The 19,640-nt window shown below is 37.2% G+C and overlaps 1 protein-coding gene across 12 annotated transcripts in view; it reads left to right on the top strand.

The window, feature by feature from the left end:
* The window catches only part of SBF2 (SET binding factor 2), a 297,451-nt gene that overhangs the window by 37,581 nt on the left and 240,230 nt on the right, over positions 1-19,640 (top strand). For 4 of the 12 annotated variants that reach the window (XM_086750159.1, XM_086750158.1, XM_086750162.1 and 1 more), the window contains exons 2-3: positions 16,094-16,147; positions 17,621-17,709. The exons of 1 other annotated variant lie outside the window; for it this stretch is intronic. In XM_086750159.1, coding sequence (XP_086606285.1) covers positions 16,094-16,147; positions 17,621-17,709 — 143 coding nt within the window. Of the gene's footprint in view, positions 1-13,212; positions 13,323-16,093; positions 16,148-17,620; positions 17,710-19,640 lie in introns of all 12 variants that reach the window. 7 more of the 12 variants (XM_086750155.1, XM_086750154.1, XM_086750153.1 and 4 more) reach the window with 4 other exon arrangements.

The raw sequence follows: 19,640 nt of genomic DNA, 5'->3' as shown, positions 1-19,640 counted from the left end.
TTCAGTTTAAAAGGGGAAAAAATGTATCTGATTTGTAATGAAGATCAATCTTGCACTAAATAAAGAGTCCAAACCCTCTACTTCAAATGTGCAAACTTGTTATAGCTAGAACTATATTCTGCTGCTGTATTTGTTCATCCTAATGGGACAGAAAATCTGTGCAGAATATTTTTTCTCTCTTTGAAAAAAAGTACTCTCTGCTCACTTATCATGGGTCTGTATGTTGGTGAGCCCTATGTTGAACTAAATTTATCAGCCTGCTCTGGGAAGTGTTTTGCTTACTCTTGTGAAACATAGCATTCCTTGCTAATTAGATACATCCGACTCCCTGGTGCCTTTGAAACAAGTCAGTGCTTGAGAAGACACATTTGGTTTGTACAGTGACAATTTTCTTAATCAGCAAAATTTTCAGGTGATAATTCACACTGTTAGTGTAATTTTATCTTTTTCGAAGACAGACTGTGGTAGGGATAAGATTCCTCATGCAATTTGAATATTTACTTGAAGTCTTTCTGACAGTAGGTCTTAAATGATACACAAACTGTTGTAATTTGTGGAGCAAAAAAACCTGTTTCTGTTCCTCTTAGTGGGTGTTTATGAATCTAATAGGGAAAAACATGTAAATTTATATATGGTTTGAGAAACCCATTTGCTTTGCATTGTTTCCACTTTTTACTTAGAGATGTAATAGGCATGAAATCTTTGTCTTTCTATTTAAATGCTCTTTTGAATCGCAATTTTTATGAGAACTTGTTTTAGAGCTCTTCCCTTTTTGACTGAATTTGAGCTCTGTGACTCCCCTCAAACAAAACCAGTTGGATACAAATGTGTATTTCAAGGGAAGTCTCATTGTTTGCCTTAGAAAAATGTCTTTGTCCAAGAGTTTACACATATCTTAAAAAAGAAGACCCAACCCCAAACTTTGTGTATGTTTATTCCACCCTGTATACCCAGCTGCTACTGATCTTATACTGTCAAATACCCTAGGTCGAGTATTATTCTGGTAGCGTATGCATCAGATTTGGAAGCATTTATTGAACTCAAGACACTCTTTCTGTAAAAGAATTTATTTTCTACTTGGATCTTAAAGTAAGCAATACAAATAGTAAGTGTTATGATTCATTGAGTTTAATAGTAACTTTATCTTATTGATATATTTCAAGTTTTGTGTTCCTGTTTTTGTTGTGAGTATGTTTATAGCGGACAACTGAAGGGAGTGGAGAGAAGCTGATAGACTAACACAATATGCACTGCATAAGCCTAATTTCCTTAGAAAACGAACTGGGGAAGGGTGAAAATATCCTGTTAAAGCCGAAGAGCTAGCAGTTCAGAAGATGCTGAAAGTACTGAGTTCTGACGAGTTTTGTGGAAGTAAGTAGTCTAATAGAAGAACTGTTAACTTTTAATACTTGTAACAGAAGAGCTGTTACAAGTATTAAAAGTTAGAAAAAGCTTACAGTACAATAATAAAAATGCTATTGCACACCAGACTGCTGTGAAGCAGGTGTCACAGATGCAAGAAAAAATTATGAGTGCTCAGAGTTTGTTAGGGTGAGATTCTAACAAGTGGGATCAAGCCCTTTATGAATTCAGACTTAAGTAGCTTGTTGCTGACAGTGCTACTTGTTCTTCCTCTCCTCATCTAGATTTTAAATTTTTTTTTTTTTTTTGTAGCGAAGTTTCGTGGATTTGTTTGGTTTGCATTGGTTTGCATTTGTTGGTTTGGTGGGGTTGTTTTTTTTTTTTTTGTTGTCTTGATTTTTCCCTTACTCTAATTTGTTATTTAGCACTTTTTTATGAAAATAGAATTGCAGTATTAGGAAACTTCTTCAGACTTTTTATATAGGATTTAGTCTGCAACTTGCTTAAATTCTGTAGGGTCTGAAAGCTCCTATTAAAAATTTAATTTTGTGATAATATGTGTGGGTTTTCAAAATGAATACTTTATTATGATACCTTAGATGGAACTTAAAATGAAATTACTTGGAGCAGATTTGTCTTTTTTTCCGTTGTCACATGACTCTTTCATATTTCCATAGAATGTCACAGAAGGAATCTCTTTTTGTGTTGGCTTTGTAACCTTGTTTATCAGTACTCACACAGATATGAATGATGTTGATGTCAAAACCCACCTAAACTTTATTCTTAACATTTTCAACAGAGCATAATAGCGTATTTCCATATTCAGTTTGCTGGAACTGAATTTTGTTTAGGATTTTTATCTGTATATGTCATTCATCTATATCATTATGCCTTCCTCTAACTATTACCAAGTATGATTAGACACTTCCAGAAGCTTTAAGAAGTTTTTTTTTTTTTTTTGTATCTGAGCAAATAACTTACATTCAGTAAAATGATAAATATGGAATTCTCTGCCTCTCTCCCCTCAGTTTAGCTTTGTTTGCACTTTTCTCCTAGAGAAAAAAAATATTAGAGGTTAAAAATATGTTTGTGCTTAAAATAAAAAGTTAAACAAATGTTTCAGCATGTTTAGGGTATGTTTTAATTATTACATTTAGACCTGAATCTTCATATTCAAAAATCCTGTAAATGCATACTGATACATAAGAACTGCTGTAGATACATTCTTCCTTACCTATTTCAGTTCTATAAAGTGATCTAGAAAAATAAATTTCAGCAGATGAACAGACTTCTTTAAACCTTTTTGTGAAGTTGTTTCTATGCTGGATTTTAGAGTATGAATAGGTTTTCTTTATACTCAGCAAAATCAGATTACAGTTACAGCTGCTTAGAGCTCTGGACTGTAAATATCTTTGAACTTATTCTAACCTTGCAATCTGTGTTTGATTAAAAAACCAACCAAACTAAAAGTAAAAAAGGTAAAAGAGAAGTATTTACTCAAAATAGTTTTGTATACTATATTCAGATTTTGTATTCTGAAATCTATGTTGATTAATACGTTGAAATAATGATACTGATAATGTGAAATTGTTTTAGGGTAAAATTGTAATTTCACAGTTATGTTTAGGAAATTTCAAAGTGGAGCTTAATTTTTAGTTATTGCCTATATTAGTTAAAGATAAATCAAAGGGTGGCTGTGGGAGGAACATAACTTACTGAAAACAGAAATCAGATTTAATAAATAGGGCAGTGTTATCTCTAAGGCAAAACAATATACATACTTTGTTAGAACTGAGAAGCTCCCTATATGTTTTTTTTTTTTTTTTTTTTTTTTTTTTCCTGTGAGCAGTCTGAGAAGCTCTAAGACATTGATTTAGAGTACAAAGCTGAGTACAGTTTTGTTATCTTAATTTTTATACCTTCCTGGAAAAAAAAAAAAAAATTTTTTCCAAGATAGCTAGGGAAGTCTTGTTCAATTTGGTGTGTTCAAAAGAATGTTTGGTTAACATAAAATGCTTATTTTGAAGTTTGATCTTCCTTTCCTATCCAGAAGCTGGCAGAAGTGATTTGTTTGCAAACGAAAAGGAGAATTGTTGGTGTGCAGGAAATTTTCTCTCTGCCAGCCCCCAAGCTTTTTTCCAATTTCTTGAATATTATGCCAGCTGTTTGATAGGGAGTAACTTGAAAATGATTTAACATTCACTGCTGGTTTTTTTCCTGTCTGTTATTTCCTTTTAAGACGTTTGCAAAGCTGTGTTACTGTCCACCCAGCAAAAATACAGTGTATGTCCGGAAGTATATTTTGTCCCAAGCTTCTGTTTGTAAGGAAGAGTCCTGAGATCCAGTTGTTATAGCCAAGCTGTGTTAATTGTATCAGTAACTTATCTACATAAAATTTTGGGGAAGTTGGAATCCAAGTGAAAGGTGGAGGAGGATGATACTGAAGGGTTCTTCAACAATAACTGACAGCTTTATAGGTCCTAGGACAGAAAAGCTTTCTAAAGGACACTTCATGTTATTACAGTAGTTCCTACATGGGCTATCGAAAACAGTAGATGCAACAGCAGGAAAAACAAATTATTTTTTTACAGCACTCACAATTGAAAAGTGTTGGTGAGGTTGTTGCCACTGGTCGCTAAGGTTTTGTGTTAAGCACAGTGTTCAAAATGAGACAGCACTTTACATGAGTAAGGGTTTTTCAGGTATAATACCGATTTGATGACATTTGTTATGTGGCTCTTCAGAAGGGTTAGAAGCTGATGGAGTCATGGCTGAGCAAATAATTCTGTGCACTGTCAGCTGGTGCTGTTGTGCCTGATACTGGGCAGTATTAGTAGCACCGTTGCAGTAGGTTAATATGTATCTAGCCCATTGTGATTATTATAACGTCCCTGTTTATTCTCTCTTCTTCATCTTTATTCTGCCCATGCTTCCCTTTTCTCTGATTTCCTTCCTCTTCTCCTTCTTTGGTATTTATCCATTTTCATTTCACTTTACATTGATGCGACTTCAGTGGATATGAAGGTCATCCTTAAGTGTGATTTTTCCCTAGACTCTTCAAACCTATTTTAGTGATTTTCTAGCTGAATAGTGATTGCTAGCCTTCTTTCAGCAGAAACACCTGTTGGTTTAGTGGAGTGAAACATGGCATGTATTGCTATCTCTTTTTGTTGCTGTTGTTTTCCCCTCGTGCTTTAACTTAATTAGAATACAAGCCAGAATATTTTTCTTCTTTTTTTTTTTTATAAAGCATATAAATGATTTCTGATACTCAGGAATAATGAAGATCATAGTTAACCTGCGTAGGAGAATATGTATTGCAATAGTGGGGAGATTGATCCTGTGAATAAGGTGCTAATCTAAGATTTGGGTAGTATTGGTTGAGTGTGTTTCTCCTACGGGCTTTGGGGCAAACATAACTTTCTCTGTGCTTCGTTCCCGTGTATGTAAGATGAGTTAATGGCTCTCCAAAATAGAAAAGTACCAAAATCAAATAAATATTGAGGCATTGGGTAATTTAGACCATCCAGATATTTCAGGTAGTCCTGACTACCAGTGCCAGTACATTTCAGGAGGGATTGAAATACTACTCTTTCTCCTGAGAAGTTCAACAAATTTCTTCCTGTTTAGAAAGAAATGGGCCTGAGGATCATCTTATCATATTATCTGTTGTATTCTTGGTAATATGACAAGCCTCCAGAACGTCTGTCGTTCAAATTCCTGAGATTGTTGCATGCTTTTCTTTTGACTTGATTAAGATGAGCTGACTATAAATTTTGCCAGTTGTACAAATGGTGTCTGTGGTCATTATGGAAAGCCTCACTCCTCTCCATCAGCATTTTGTTTAACCTTTTGTAGCTGTTAGGCTGCAGTAGTGTCTGTCTTCTCTAGAATACCTCAGACTTAAATACAGTTATATAAATGCCGATGCCCAGACTAGTTTAGACTTTAAGATGCACATAGCCTGTTTGTGCTATAATGGATCTCCAGCAGATTCTTTTCAAAACTTTGTACCATATGTTTTAGGCCTATCAAAGAAAGATTTTTTTCTTTTTAGATATTTAATGTTAGTTCTCCTTTGGTCTCATGCTCACTTCAGTTCCAGCTCTGACTTCTGTATTGGGACTGAGTTAAAATGGGGATATGTTTTGTGGTATTTTCTGTCTTCTCGCATCAAGATTTCTACAGCAACATTTTTAAAGGTAAGGGGAGACCTCAGGTGCATTTCTATACCCTTTTACAATCAGAGGCATAAGATGGAGCATGAGTTGTTTTCATGCTTCCATGAAGAGCTTTTCTAAAACTCATAAGAAGTTACAAGAATCCTCGATAGTTTAAAACTTCTACTGTTTCAAATTGTTTAAGAACTTTGATATGAAAAGGATTTTACTTCGCAGCAGATTTTAGTGATTTTTTTTAGTACTAGGTACTGTTTTGAAAAGAAGGATAAGCGATACTGAGCTCTGCCACCTGCATCTGTACATCTTTCACAATTACAATATGTTTCTAACTTTGAACATGTAAAGTTGTCCTTCTGAATACTCAAAATTATTTATTTACTATCCATGTAGGATTTATAATGGTAGTTTTAAAGTGTTTTGTGTTTATTCTGTTTGTTTTAATTATTGATGTTCTTTCTCTGAGATCTGTAGCGTGTGTGTTCTACTCAGACCTGAAAACTATTATCTTCTGTAACAGATCACCAAAGAGTTTACATTCAAAGCTGTGCATGTATGATTAGCAATACTTAGAGCTCAAATGTGTTTTTATCAGAGGTTTGTAAGTGAAAAGACAGAGTTCATCACAGTTCTCATTAATTTGGAATGTAAGTTGCATTAACAGCTCGCTTGTGGAATTTCAAGGACAAGCAAGAGATGGCATGTGACCTTTCATGTGGAAAGATTTATCTAAGAAGGGAGTTTAGAGGACTAGGGTTCAGGAACCAGCAAATTATGCCAGAATTTTAATGTGTTGCATATTTATATTGTTTAAGAAAAAGATGGGAAGAGGAGAAGGAGAAAGAGGGCAGATCAGAAGTGGTTAGCTGGGGAAAAAAAAGGTTGATTTTTCCTTATCAGTTTAAGGTATAGACTGCTCATCCAGCATTTTTGCAGGCTGAAATTTCTGTTTTGATCTTGGGTAAATTCACTGTGTGTTGTACAGGGACAAGAATGTAATGTCTAAAAATTTGAACCCTGATTTTACTGTGTGATCAGCTTTGATTCTTGGTGGATTAAAGAGTTATGCCTTCTTAAAGGTAAAGATACTATTGAATGATAATGATGATTATGTAACACCTTTCCTGAAAATGAAATTGCAATACATCGCTATAGATGTAGAATTACAACTTTCAAAATTGCTGTAGTATCTTCACAATTTTTCTACCCTTTATATGACATATAAATATTTTACTAGAAAACAAAAAAGAATTGCAAAATACTTCAGTTAAAGTATAGGAATAGTTTTGCTTTTGTAGAAATATCTTTAAGGTGATAACAATAGGAGTCTTTAATAATAGTACTGGCAGTAGTTTTGTTGGAAGTATGTCTTTTGAATTCTTGTTACTGCCAGGCATGTTTTGCATGTGTAATTAACAATGACAGCAATTACTATTTTATATAGAATACATTGTTAATATGCAGTGATCTTCCATACTGTGCTCGTGCACATGTATACTATATTAAGTAGTTTGTTGTGTGAGTGATGTGTATATTGCAGCTGAGTTCAAGTGGTTTCAAAAACCTCCAGTGCTAGCTATGGGGTTTCCCCCAGGTTTTTGGGTAGCTGGCATGCTCTTTGAAAGGATACTAAAACACAGAAATCTTGTATTGAGACAAAGATCTTTCTTGCTGGCCGTAGCTATGTGTGAATCCATTCACTCTGTTTTTCCAATTTAAAAACAAGATGTCAATATTAATGAGTACCAGTTCTTCCTGTCATTTTCAATTAAGGAAGTGGAATGAAGAGTAAAACCTCTGGGATCCTGTTAGATCTGGGATCTGTAAAGCAGATACTAGCAGGCACTGAGGAGGTTACTACTGGTGTTTACTGGCTGTTCAGCGTGTGTGTATTTTAAATGTGGTGTTGCATTTGATTAATTAGCATTAGGTAATAGAAATTTCACTTGGATATTGAATATATGTCCTTTTAGGGTTAAGAATTAATAAAAAGGGCTTGAAAGAAGACTCAAGAAAGGATAGATGCAGAGTGGAGGGAATGTGGCCAGGACCTAAAACTTACTCATCATAAAATCTTAGTCACTTTATTAATTAGAAAAAATGGGCAAAAGCTGTTACTTCTCCAGTGAAAGCGGTGGAGACCAGAGTGGATTAGAGGTTACTGAGGTACTCCCCTCTCTAGTTCAACCAAGTGATGTGTACAGTATAATGGAATAGGAAATGGCAGTCTATCACAATGTCAGTGTATGCACTTTTGAATGATGTAGTGAGCCTCAGTCCATGTAGACTCGGAGTAACTGTATCCACTAAAAAAAATATATAACACTAGGGGGTACATTTAAATGCATACCAAAGGCATAGACATTACTAAAAGGGCAAAATCATACCTATAAGTGTTCTCTCTTCCTCCTGCCCCCATTCAGATTTTCTAATTTGCTCTTTAATAGAGGTCTTCAAATTTTGTTAAATATTTGTAATAGATTCCTTTACATAAAATAGACTTTTGCATTATGGATTAGACCTTTTCAGATACTTGATCAGAAGAATTAAAAAAATGCAACATCAACTGTGTTTGAAAAATAATTTAAAAATAAAGATGTGAATGAAACTTGATTTAACAGTGAGTTAACATTTGATATGAAGCCTTGAGATTTTTGGAAAGTTGTCAGTAGTTATCAGTAGCATATATTGAAACAAATTGTAGCTGCTGTTGAAATCCCATGATCTGATTTTATTTTATTTATTTATTTATTTATTTTTCTGTTTCTAGCTATTGTGCTAAAACAGTTGAGAATGAAAATTCAGTTAGGTGTTGAGTTGCAGCCACCTCTTGAATAATCTGATATCTTCAGACATAAACTGTTCTGCTGAAAGATGAATGACTTGATAAAATTCAGCTGAAGGCAGATAGCATTGACACCATTGACACCCCTCACCCCAAACCATGAGATTTAGGGACTTACTACAATTTTACTGTTATTTAACTAGTTGGATTGAAAAATGCCAACAGAGAATCAACAGTAATTATGCTATAAAGTATTGAAAAAATCTGATAAGCATACTGTACTGAATTGCTTCTATTATTAAATGGGAGTGCAACTACCGAGTCTTCGCTTGCACAGATTTTAATGTTGTATAGCAGCATTAAGTGAACACTTTGTATTTGCATTCATGTAAAGGAGTAGAGTCCATAAAACAGACCTTTTCTATCTTTTTGCTTCTATATTAAAATGTAAATTTCTGTATTTGGGTTAAGTACACTTCTAGTCAAAGTGAGAAGCGTCTTGTGGGAAGATTAGGCCAGCCTCTTACTGCCTGTAGGATGGAGATTCTTTCAAGTCTTCTTGGGTCTAAACTTTTCAAAAAAATGCAACTTGCCGTTCAGTAACTTGTGTATTTGAAAATAATAATTTTATTTATATTCTAAATTTATTAAATTGCAATGAATATTGCTTTGCAACTGCAAACATATAAAACTCTGAAATTTTGAAGAGTTGCCCCGATTTCGAAGGAGTGCAGATTCATTTTTAAAAAATGCAACCCCCCCCCCCCCCAAAAAAGCCTACATGCTGATGGGATGGAAAGAGTGTTTCCTATCTATCTCTATTGTGTACAATTTAAGAAACCATGTGAGATAGTTAGTTGGCATAATAAGTAGAGTTGTGAATCTCTATCACAGGACTTTTCTCTGGAAGGATTAACAGTGCTTTTTTGGGCTTTGAGGTTTTTGTTTTTGTTTTTGTGTGTTTTTTTTTTTTTTTTTTTTTTTTAAATTATTCACTCCTGATGGATGTGAATGCTTATTTTTCTTATTTTTTCTAATGCTCATATGTTGTATACAGAAGTACTCACTTAATTTTTTTTTGCCTTTAAAGTGTTGCATTTGTATGATGTATCCTTCGTGCATTCTTCGATAAACTCTTTCTTCCAACTTTGATCTTTCTTTATATTTAAATAGATGTTTTGTGAAGATTCATCTTAACTGCTGTGGACCTTCACTTTAACTGTTTAGTATCTGGATTTTTTTTTTTTTTTTTTTGAGGCTTCTGTGAGCCTTTCTGAAAAGGATCCTTTTCTAATTTTTTTTTAAACTCTGATACCAAATCAGTTGCACTTGACCCAGAGGTAGATAGAAAATGTTTCTCTTTTTTTCAAGAGTGTTTAACCAACAGTGGCCTCTGAGATGGAAAAATCAGGAATAACTGTGCTGGGCATAAATTGCCAAGTTTTAGGAGCAGAGGGCAAGTTAAATGAGAGGAGGTCAGGATCTACACTGTCCTAGTCACTTTCCAGCAAGCTTTGAAACTGGTGTGTGCCAAAACCTCTGGCAGCTAGAGGAGCCGGTGGCACACCTGCTCCCATGTATTTAAGACAGAGCAATAGCCACAAGAGGTAGGAGAAGTGGAAGGGGACACTGCTGGGGACACAGCTAAACATACATTATTGGAAAGAGGTGCTCCATGCCAGAGGAAGCACACCCCCCAAGGGACCGTGGCCACTGATGACGTGTGCTGGGTTGGGGACACCTCTGGATGGACTATACTCTGTACATCTGTGTTGGAGCAGAGCAAAATAAACAAGAGGCAAGGAACAGCAGAATAAAACCGCTGTGTGCGTGTCACGGCCCACTCGGGACTCGTGATGGTTCTTTTAATGCGATCTCGAAGTGCAAAATTATGGCGAACACGCCAAAGGGGTTGGTTTCAATCAAACAGCACAAACTTTATTATTTTGCCTGTAAAGCGGCGTGCAATAGGTGAAAGGGAGTGAAAAGGAAAAGTAAAGATAGGGAAGGGAAAAAAGAAGATAATAGCTACCACCGCGGGTCCAAGGCGCCCCTATGGTCCCAGGTCCAGGCAGCGTCCCGCTGGTCCTCACGATCGATGTCGATGTCGATCCTTGGTGGGGAGAGCTCTTCGGGGGTCTCGTTGTTAGGGGTCGACCTTTTATGCCAAGTGGCAAACCTTGCTCCTCCTTACTTTGGGGATCTCCGCCTGTTCTCAACCCTTAGGATAGAAGTGTGTTTTTTGTACATTATAATTAGCAAAGTTCCGTTAAAGGGCACTTTCTCACCGTTGTTTTTGAGACAGCAGTTGTGATTCATCCTCCTCGATAGCAGCTGCACGGTTATCTCTGCCAGTTTTGACAACAGGGATGAGCTGTGGCACCTCCGTGGCACTCTGTCCGCCGTTTCAACGATGTTGTACATTTTGTTGTTAGGCCAGAGTAGGCCTTGTCCATAACAGTTCCATTCTGTTCCCAGGAGGAAAAAAAAAACAACTGCATCTCAGGCAGGCTGCTCGCAGCAGCTCATGTCAAGTGGTGAGTCTAACTTTTAGGCCAGATCAAGTCCATAGTCCACCTGGAAGTCCTCAATGACAAGGTTGAGACAATACTGATTTTCTGACCGACCCTTACAGTGCATGACCCCAACCTCCTGCACTGCCCGTCACCTCACCAAATGATTTGGCATGGATGGATTGACAAGGGAAGCTGAGATTAGGGAGTGGGGAGTAGAAGTGCTGGACTGAAGTAGAGCCTGAGAAGGGAGAGGAAAGATGTGTTCCCAAAAGTTTAATTATTTATTGTTTTCTTTGTATCTGAATCAGTGGCCCAAACTTTGTTAGTGGACAATAAATTAAATTGAAGTACCAGTTCCCTGAGTCGAGACTGATTTTTCCTGTGACAGTAACTGGTAGTCTATTGTCGTAGTTCAGCCCCGATCGGGACCAGACTACGCAGTCTCTCTCTCGCTCCCCACACCCTCCGAGAGAATAGGAGGAGATGATACAAGAAAAACGGCTCAAGGTGTGAGATAAGGACAGGGAGAAATCCTTAAAGTTACCGTCACAGGCAAAACAGACTCGACTTGGGGAAAACTATTCATTTATTACTACAAACAGCAGCACAATGAGACAGAGAACAAGATAACCTCCCCCCACCCCTCCCTCTTCCCAAGCTTAACATTATCCCTACCACCTTCCCCTCCTGAGCGGCACAGCGGGGAAGAGGGAATGGGGGTTGTGGTCAGTTCATCACACATTGTTTTATGCCGCTGCTTCATGGTCGGGGGAAGAACTCACATTCCTTCCCTGCTCCATCGTGGGGTCCCTCCCATGGGCCACAGTCCTTTGTGGAACTGCTCCGGCGTGGGTCATCTCTTCCACGGGGTGCAGTCCCTCTAGAACAGCTGTCTCAGCGGGCCCTCCATAGGCCACAGCTGCCGTCAGGCATCCACCTCCCCTGGTGTGGGGTCCTTCACGGGCTCCAAGTGGATCTCTGCTCCTCCGTGGACCTCCATGGGCTGCAGGGGGACAACCTGCTCCACCCTGGTCGTCACCACCGGCTGCAGGGGAATCTTGGCCAGGAGCCGCATTACTCCTCCCCCTCCTTCTTCACTGACCTTGGTGTCTGCAGCCGTTCCTCACTACAGGCTGGTAGATGTCTCTCAGGATGTTTTTTTACATCTTATTCACTTCTCATCTCCTCTCCACTTCTTACAGCCGGGCTGGACCGAGTCGGGCCCAGTCGGCTGCCTGGCGAGAGGCCAGAGGGTGAGGCCTGCAAGGCCCATGAGGCCTGCGCCTCCCCCTCTGTGCCTCTGCCCCCGCTCAGCTCCTTCACATCTTCTCTTCTCTCTTTTTTTTCCTGTTTTCCCTTTCTTAAATACGTTATCGCAGAGGCGTTATCACGGGACATTCTGCTACCAATCGGCTCGGCCTTGGCCAGCAGCAGGTCCGCCCTAGGCCTGGCCAAGTCCCCTGAACAAAGGGGAGTGACTTCTAGCAGTTTCCTACAGAAGCTACCACCTTAGGCCCCCCCTCACTAACAAAACCATGACATCTATGAAGCAGCCAATTGTTAATCAACAAACCTTTGTCTAGCACATACATGCTGTGCAGAGTCTGCTAATTATCTTTGAGGACATTTTAAGCTAGTTAGAGGAGGTGATGTTTCAGACCTAATGAATAAATAACTAAACCTGCTAGGTAATGCTAAAGACAAATTTTTGAACCCATTGAGTATCTGGTACAATTTAACACAAATTATTATCATAGTGATGGTAATCTAATCTTAGCTACAAGGAGAGTGTAATTAAATATGATGGTGTGCTCTATTATATTTTGAAGTCACCTTGTAAAACTATTCAGAGTATTTTGAACCAAACTCCAAGCAGCTAGAGCTTATTGCTAGTTCTTTTGGATTTTTGTTTTTGTTTTGTTTTTTTTTCTTGTTTTGTTTTTCCTTTGTTTTGTTTTGTGGGGTTTTTTTTGGTGTTTTTTTGGTTTTTTTTTTTTTTTTGTTCGTTTGTTTGTTTTTGTTGTTGGTTTTTTTTCCTCCCCTTGAAAGCACTTACTTAGAAAAATAGAATAGTTTGGGTTGGAAGGGACCTTTAAAGGTCATCATCTAGTCCAACCCCTCTGCAAGGAGCAGGGACATCTCCAACCAGATCAGGTTGCTCAGATCCTCATCCAACCTGGCCTTGAATGTTTCCAGGAATGGGGCATCAACCACCTCTCTGGGCAGCCTGTACCAGTGTTTCACCACCCTCATAGTAAACAATTTTTTCCTAATATCTAATCTGAATCTGCCTCCCTCTGTTTTAAAACCATTACCCCTTGTCCTGTCACAACAGGCCCTACGGGAGAGTTTCTCCCCATCTTTCTTGTAGGCCCCCTATAGGTACTGGAAGGCTGCTGTAAGGTCTCCCCAGAGCCTCCTCTTCTCCAGGCTGAACAGCACCAACAAGAAAGAGAAACCCAAACCAGTTTGTGCATATTTGTGTGTCTCTGTATGTTTTGTTTTAAAATCTAGTAACTTATTAAGATATGTTACACAATTAGATTCGAAACTATGGCTTCAGTTAGACCATGATAAAGCATCCAGTTGATAGCAGTTTTGAAAGCATCCTCTACCTGCCTCCAGAGGAAAGAATTTGAAGCACGTAGGAGTGTTGTGCAGAAACTCTGTTTGTTTGGTAGTAGAGAGGAGTAAAACAGTTAGAAAGAAGAAGGATGCAAGGGTCCATGCTAAAAATATAGTTGAAGGTTTCACCTTGGCTGTACTTGAGACTTCAAGAGAAAAATAATGCATGTGCAGAAAAGTGCAAAATGATTTTTTTTTCTGAATAGTACTTGGAACATTTTATTCTACATATAATGATTTCAAGGTACCTCCTCAGGATGTGAAACTTCCATTTAATTATTAGTTGTTTTGGAATTATTTCTCTTTGATCCCAGAGATGAACTGAAGTGCAAGTTCAGGTAGCATAAGAGGTTCAATCTGGCTTTCAGAAAATGTCCAGAATTACATTTCTTGCAGGTTAATTCCTACTGAGGTTTATTACCCTTCCTGAAAGCAAAATGGAATTACATGCAGTGAAGTCTTTCAACACTAGTGGCCAGCATTAGTGGCCTTCCAAGGAAAGTAACCTAAAAAACCTGATAACGTTTTGACACAAAGGAATAAATATTACAAATTTAAAATAAAATTAATTTTTAAAAAATTGTACGTCTTTTAATTCTGAATTAAAAGAAGTTCCTATACTGTTAAGTAGGGAGTGTCTTTCTAGCAGTCTAATAAAAAGAAAACTAGAAGGATTGGTAGCTTCAAAACATGGTGAAGGAGAAGAAATTTTGAGCTGCTTCCCTGGATTTCATTATTTATAGGTGGAGTTGGTAGTGTCAGAGGTCTCAGTCTTTTGAGAACTAGAGTGGATTCAGTGTAAAAAAACTATGTCCCCACAAAGAAACTTAGGAGACTTATATGTAGCAGGGACCGAACACTTTCTGCTGCGGTAATTCTTTGATACTTCCTTTCCAGGAAGTCTCAGTATCTCTGTTCACCTCAGTCCTTCTGTCCTTTCTTGCTCTTGGCCTCTCAACCACAAGTTCTGCTTTACTTGGAAGGTGCTTGTGCTCACTGCTATCTTGGCTGTATTTGTTTATTGTCTCTTCCTTGCTCCACTTGGCGGTGTTAGAACAACTAGAGGAAGAAGAGATTTGACAAAAGTATGACTTTACGAAAAGCATAGGTAACAGCGTAATTTGAGACTTTAACTCAACAGGGGAAGGAGTTCTGATACTGAGTCAGTGAAGAAACAGCCCTCACAGTGAAGAAGAGAAGTAGTAGAGGCTATGAAGTAGGTGACTGCATGAAGGAATGAGAGGAAAGAGAAGTTCTCTGAGTGGGGTACCAAATGTGAAGGGTGAGAGGAGAGCAGAGAAGGCTGGATGCTGTTTATTGCATGCTAGCAACAAAATACATACAAATTGATGCCATATGGAGGTGAAAATGTAGCTGTTATCTTCTTTTTGTTGTTTTGGTTTTTTTTTTTGTTTTTTTTTTTTTTTACAGGGAAGAAGGAAACAAGGACTAGATGTCTATAGAATAAAGGAGAATGGAGGGGTGTGTTTGCCTGCCTTAGGAGGGAAGGTGTGTGATGGTTTGCTCTTATAAGAGCTGTTCAGGGAGGGAATGGTAAAGCATTTCCATTTATGCCTCCTAATTTTGAAAGAATGTTGATATGAAATGATGGGGGGAGATAAGTAGTAATTCAGTAAAAGATGCCATGTAAGAAAGAGTACATGAGGCAATACTTGAACAAGTGGAATTAGTTACTGGTGAGCTATTTAGTTTTACAGTCTAATAGATATGGAGCTCCCTTTCCTTAGCCATTTCTGTATTTGTTCCTTGGTTTCTGGCACATCCTGTGTATGCTTTCTCAGCACCTCTGCAGCTTCTCTCTAAATATGGCTTTTAACTTGCTACTGTTACTGCTACTTACATCTCATAGCTAACCCAGTCTGATTGCGGTTCTTCAGCATGCTGCCCTTGGAAATCACAATCAGTATGTGCTATCTTGGCAGTAAGATTGCTGTTTAGATCATATGTCCATGGTACCAAGAACATCTGTTCCTAAATTATTTTCCAGAGCAAATCATAGAGTGTTAAGTTTAAAATACATAAACTGGAGAAGATACTTCTTACTAAATTGTCAAATTGATTCTGCCTGAACACCTTGTAAAATTTATTGTGGGTTTTAAGAGAGAAGCAAACTCAAACTGTAAAATAGCAGGAAGCTTAAAGGAAGCATATTTTTTTTCCCACCATAACATTGATTTATGAAGTGCTTTATGCTAGCAGACTTGACTTGTGTCAGACTGAAAACTGTTTTTTATGGTAAAGTGAGGAAAATAATGTATTCATTGCTGCTGCTTGGGTGTCTGCAGAGGAAGCAACACATATGGACTGCTACTACTAATGCAGAATTTGTACTATTTCTTAATATCAAAGTTTAGCTTTCAGAATTTCACAATAAAATGTTTTAAAATTTTGATGTTTAATCTCAAAACTTTGTAATACGACTGTAGAGAAAGTATTTGAATTGAATGTGATGGGACAACATAGATTATTAAAAACTATTGAAAGGTATTTTAAATGGTTGCAAATTTCAACTTTGCTGTTTAGGAAGCCTTATGTGTAGTTTAATGAAAACTGATTTCCTAAGTATGTGTTTTTATTTTAAATAAGACTTTTATCCATGCTTGCAGTGATACCAGCTTACTTCCTTATCTACCCTGTTTCTCCTATGATCCGCTTATTGGGTAAGGAAATGCAAATACAGTGGCAGTCCAGAGCTGTGTGTGCTCTGCTTGGTTGGTTTGAATGTAACTGCTGATTGCTTGGGTGGGTGCTGCCTTACAGAAAAGGTAGCTGTTCAGCTCTGCTGCTTTGTCCTTCTCTTTGGAGTAAAGGAAAGAACAGAAGTTTGAGCCTCTTGTCTTTACCCAGCGATTGGCTTGCAAGCGTGTGTGTAGTTTTTGTCTACTTACCTCTGAAATTACATTGAAATAATCCAAAAGACAAAGAAATTGCTAGAGTCAAGATTGGTGGATAGGTAAGGTTATCACAAAAATCCTGTTTTCTTGGATTTAAAATGTGTATGAAATGTTAGACAGGTCTTCTGCGCGTGTGAAGTATTTGACTGTGTTAAAGCAGTTTCCTTCAGAAATCAGAATAATATTAATTTTTCAATTTATTTGGTATAGTTGTGAGATAAATAAAGCAGAGAATTTGTTTTTTTTTCCTGTAGGAAAGGGCAAGATTCATGCAAGAGAAAAGATCATTCTTCACACTATCGTACTATCCTTTAAAGGTGGAAAACATAAGTTGAAGGCTATTGATTGCATGCTTTACGTTGTGTAGTGACTCAGTTTGAAATGGTCCGAGCTTTCAACATTCTTTCAGGATAGTATTGATTAATGTAAAAATTGCTTTCACTTTGTGAAATTGTGTTGTGGTGTATACCAAAGCTAAAATTCAATAATAAAGAAAAAAAGTTACAGTTTTTTTTCAATATTTACTGCAAGACTTCAGCACCTGAAGAATAGAATTCATGTTTGTATGTGCATTCCTGTACTATTCAGGATGACAGGACACTACATTTTAATATTTGTGGTGTTTTGAAGGGCTTCCTATCCATAGCACTGTGGCTTTAAAAAAAGGAGGAAGTAAAAAAAAAAAAAATTAAAGAATAGACAATCGCAGCAGAAATTCAGAAATGAGTTGTTTTTCTCTACACCTTCCTGTGTAGAAAGTCACTTCTGACTTGCCCAAGGAAATCAAACTAGAAATACTGTCAATAAACTAGTGTCGTGGATAAATCATGTGGATTTTTTATCTATAGACTTCTTTTTTGAAGACTGCTTGTTGGCAAATATTTGATTTCTTTTTTAAATATCACATTATCCATTACATTAGTTTTTAATTTACTACTGTCTGTAGAGAGAGACTAGAATTACCAGTAATCATCTGTCACTTTGAAAACATCCATGAATGGGCATAGGCTGGATGCAGCTTGCAGCTTCATTTCATGTAGTGACTCCTTGCTTGTGTTACTACTGGAGAATATTAAGATTGTATTTATTATATGAACTGCAAGACACATTTGAGGAGCCTGTTCTGCCTCTTGTGGTGAAACATTTTCTAATATTGGATGTATTCTGAAAATATTCTCAAATTTATGGTAATTTAAATTCCACAAGTTTGTCTTTAAGTAATTGAATTTTATTTTTCAGCAGGCCCAACAGAAGGTTTAGGAAAAATAATACAAAGATTTCCTCAGAAGGACTGGGAAGACACTCCTTTTCCACAGGGAATAGAGTTGGTAAGTTGGCATTGCATTTTGTAATTTTTAGAATTTTTTTCACATACAATTGGAAGATACATCTACATTGATGCAATAATCTGTATTATGTAACCCTGCAGGGAATGGATAGAAATTACATGAGTAGAGGGGATAGGTAATAGCTTTTAGAATAATAATTTCGGCTGACAGAAGATGATTTATTCTGTTCTATACTAGTAAGTAGATATTCCTAGAATACAGAAAAAGTGTGCTGCAAATTTAGAAACAGTATATTTAAAATAAATGTTTATGTCAGTAAGTTTATAATTGACTACATTTTTAGAAGCATCCTTCAGATGGCAGATGACTTCTCATTGTCGTATTCAAATAAATACAAATGTGTGTTTGTATATTGTAGATTCAAAGAAAAATTTAATATGCCAATAAACTGACTTGATTAAAATAGTCAATATTTACCCAATATTCTGTCCTTGACAGATGGCATAATAGGTGCTTACGAAAATGGTACACTGAACAAGGCTAGTGTACAGTGATCTGTTTTAAATACCCTCTCTGAGAATTCACTGAGTACCACTTCTTTCCCTTCCTTGGTCTCATGTTGGGAGATGCAATGAAAAGGTATATCTTACTCATCTGGATTGGGGATTCATTAAACATATGGCTCTAAAAATTCTGCAGAGCAATATAGTGGTCATACTCTGCAAATTCGGTTTCTGAGAAGTCAGCGTGAAACTCTTACTGCCATGAACTTAGGAACTTCTAGGACAGGATGAGCTAGAGGAGATGGCCCATAGGAAATGTTGCAATAGAAGTCTTTGTACTGTGGGACAAAATCAGCTGCAGAGGACAAAGGCACTGGCTATTCTCTGAATTTATTACATATATATAGCAAACATAGCAAGCTTTTACCAGTATGATGCCTTTCAACTAGTGCTCTGCTTGCTGAGTCGTAACATGCCATTGGTGTCTTCAGTGAAGAGAGGGGAGGGGATCTTGGTGTTTACTGCTTGCTCTCTGATATAGCAGAGGTTTGTGTTACTGTGTGCTGGTGTACACGACTCATTGGTCGTTTTCTTCAACAGTGTGGTTTTCATTTCTTCATTGACAAGCATAAGCCTTATATTTTGGGGGGATGCCATACCTTAGTTACTGGTGTAAGCATTATTTCTGATTATTTCTGATCTGTATTTCTGATGCACATGATGAAGAGTTACAGTGTTTGTGGTACACTTGCATAATACTGTGTTTGGCAACGTAGTGCTGTGCTGACACATTGGAAGCTCTTGCTTTCTCTGAAGTGTTTCTAATACTGTTACAACATTATACCACTCTGTATAGCAATCGTTGTTTGCTGTAGCTGGTAATTCTCTACTTAATATATGCCTAGCCAGCATGTGCTCGATCACTGCTGACTGAGTTATGGTAAGTGACTTTTTTATATAGTACACACAGTTGTAGTTCATTAGAAGAGAAATAAACTTTTGATGCCAAGGCTCAGGAGTGTTTTCTTTTTTTAACCACTCTCTTGGGGTTGAACTAGGTGTTTTGATCTTGTCTTAAATAGTTGCAAGAGTTTGAGTCATACCAAGATTTATTTTGTCATAAAAATCTTCCTTGCCTATTGCAAACAATGTGTCTGACTTAGAGAGATATTTTGAAATAAATGAGGACAACTTCTCTGAAAGCAGTGAAGCTTCTTAAGTGATATATCTGCACTTAAATGTTATCTCCCATTTAAGTTTAGTTTTAGGATGATAGCACTATAAGAAACACCTTTTTAAAGGAAGGGATTTTTTTTCCCTTGATTGAACAAAACATTAGTTTTGTATCTGTTCTCAAATGAATCCTTAGGCGAAGCCATTAGGACTTTAAACTTTCCAAGTAAAATGAAATCTGATGACTTAAAAGTTAAGGATGTCTGTTCAGCCAGTCACCACAATTAGTCAAAT

The sequence above is a fragment of the Chlamydotis macqueenii genome, chromosome 5, assembly GCF_036417535.1.
Source record: "Chlamydotis macqueenii isolate bChlMac1 chromosome 5, bChlMac1.mat, whole genome shotgun sequence".
Lineage (NCBI taxonomy): Eukaryota > Metazoa > Chordata > Aves > Otidiformes > Otididae > Chlamydotis > Chlamydotis macqueenii.
Note: the sequence above shows the minus strand (reverse complement) of the source record. Positions and strands in the feature narration are given on the sequence as shown.